Source organism: Austrofundulus limnaeus, unplaced genomic scaffold, assembly GCF_001266775.1.
Source record: "Austrofundulus limnaeus strain Quisiro unplaced genomic scaffold, Austrofundulus_limnaeus-1.0 Scaffold1894, whole genome shotgun sequence".
NCBI lineage: Eukaryota > Metazoa > Chordata > Actinopteri > Cyprinodontiformes > Rivulidae > Austrofundulus > Austrofundulus limnaeus.
In genome coordinates, this window is record NW_013954296.1 from 1 (window position 1) to 1521 (window position 1521).

Consider the following 1521-nt stretch of genomic DNA (forward strand, 5'->3'; position numbering starts at 1 on the left):
AGGACCTATCCACGTCATCATTTACCCAGAATGCTTTGTGTGTAAATAAAATGGCTCCGTCTGTGTTAAAATTTGTTTTTAAAATTTACAAAATAAAAAGCCTACAGTATTTTTACAGTCTTTATTTTACAGTTAAAATGTGTTTATTAAATAAAGTCTAATGTTACAACTAATTGTGGATCCCTTTAACAGGAGGTTCTACATCCTGTGGTACTGACCCGGGCCAGAGTGAGCTCGCTCTCGATGGCGTTGTGCAGCCGAACGATTCCGACGTATTCTTTACCTGCAGGAGGAGAACCGTCAGTCTGCTTTAAAACAGAATCACACACACACACACACACACACACACCGGCGCTCTGCTGGGACTTGACCAATCGCGTGGCTCGATCGATGCAGACGATCAGGCAGCCCGTCACCTTTGGGTCCAGCGTCCCGCTGTGACCCGTCTTCTCCACCCGCAGGATCCTGCGGATCCACGCCACCACCTCGTGAGACGACGGGTTGGCCGGTTTGTCCAGGTTGATGAAGCCCGACCTGACGAGAGAGAGAGAGAGCGACGCCGTCAGAGCTCGGCACCACCACAGAACCCGGACAGAACCTGCGCTCAGAACGTACTTGACATAATCTGTGATGTTCCTCTTCAGCGGGTTGCTGCCGTTGGCCACCGGCGTGTAGTGAGCCGTCCGGATGTTCAGCTTGTGGAAGTTCTAAAACCAGAGAAGCTTTTTAAAAAAGAAAACAGTGGAAGTTCTGAAGCTGCGACACAAACTTTAAACCTGATCAGAACAAAATATCGTCTTGACCGCGGTCCGGTCCGGTCCTCCTCCACGACGCTCCTGGGTCTAATCGGGCAGAACGCCAGACGAGCCCAGCAGCACCGTGGAGACGCCTCGCTCCAGAACGCAGCAGAAGCAGGGACCGAAGCCGGACCACGGCACTCAGAGAATGGATAAACCGGTTCATCACTTCAGAGGTTCATGGGTCAACGTTTGGTTAGGACYCTACAGAGGAACGGACCTTCAACAGGAGGGGCCACTGAGACGTGTCCAACGACGCCGCTTTGGCTTCTGGACGGATGACGAAGTCTCCAGTCTGCTGGATCTCCTGTTAAATAATAAAAACTTTATAAACTTCAGAAAAACTACGATTCAAATCTTTAACTAGGCCCGTCACAATAAACAAATCAATTAATTGGATCATTAATTAAATTAAAGATAAATTAAAGTGAAGACAATTTTCATTTTCATGCCTTTCTTCTTGTTTCTGTTACTTCTGAGCGCAGAGAGAAATAAGTCAGGTGTTTGTCAGGCAGGTGTCTAACCTCTGCAGCCTGTGAACGTTTATGGTGCGTTCACACCGAACGCGATTTCAGCTTCAAAATCGCAGCCAACGCTGAAGTTTGAAGCTTGTGCACTTTGAGGTCAGACGCAGGACAGCTGCGCTGCCCCTCCCTCCTCTGTGGGGCTCTGTTTAATGTCGGACGAGGAAGTGGCTTTGCTTTATTTACAGAGAGCCAGAACG

The 1521-nt window shown here is 48.9% G+C and overlaps 1 protein-coding gene across 1 annotated transcript in view; it reads right to left on the minus strand.

Annotated features, from left to right (window-relative positions):
- Positions 1 to 218: 218 nt before the first annotated feature.
- LOC106536606 (H/ACA ribonucleoprotein complex subunit 4) overlaps positions 219 to 1521 on the minus strand; it is a gene marked incomplete at its 3' end in the record, with an annotated part of 4059 nt that continues 2756 nt past the window's right edge. The window contains 4 exon segments of the mRNA XM_014033917.1: positions 219 to 283; positions 350 to 534; positions 616 to 707; positions 1018 to 1104. Coding sequence (XP_013889371.1) covers positions 219 to 283; positions 350 to 534; positions 616 to 707; positions 1018 to 1104 — 429 coding nt within the window.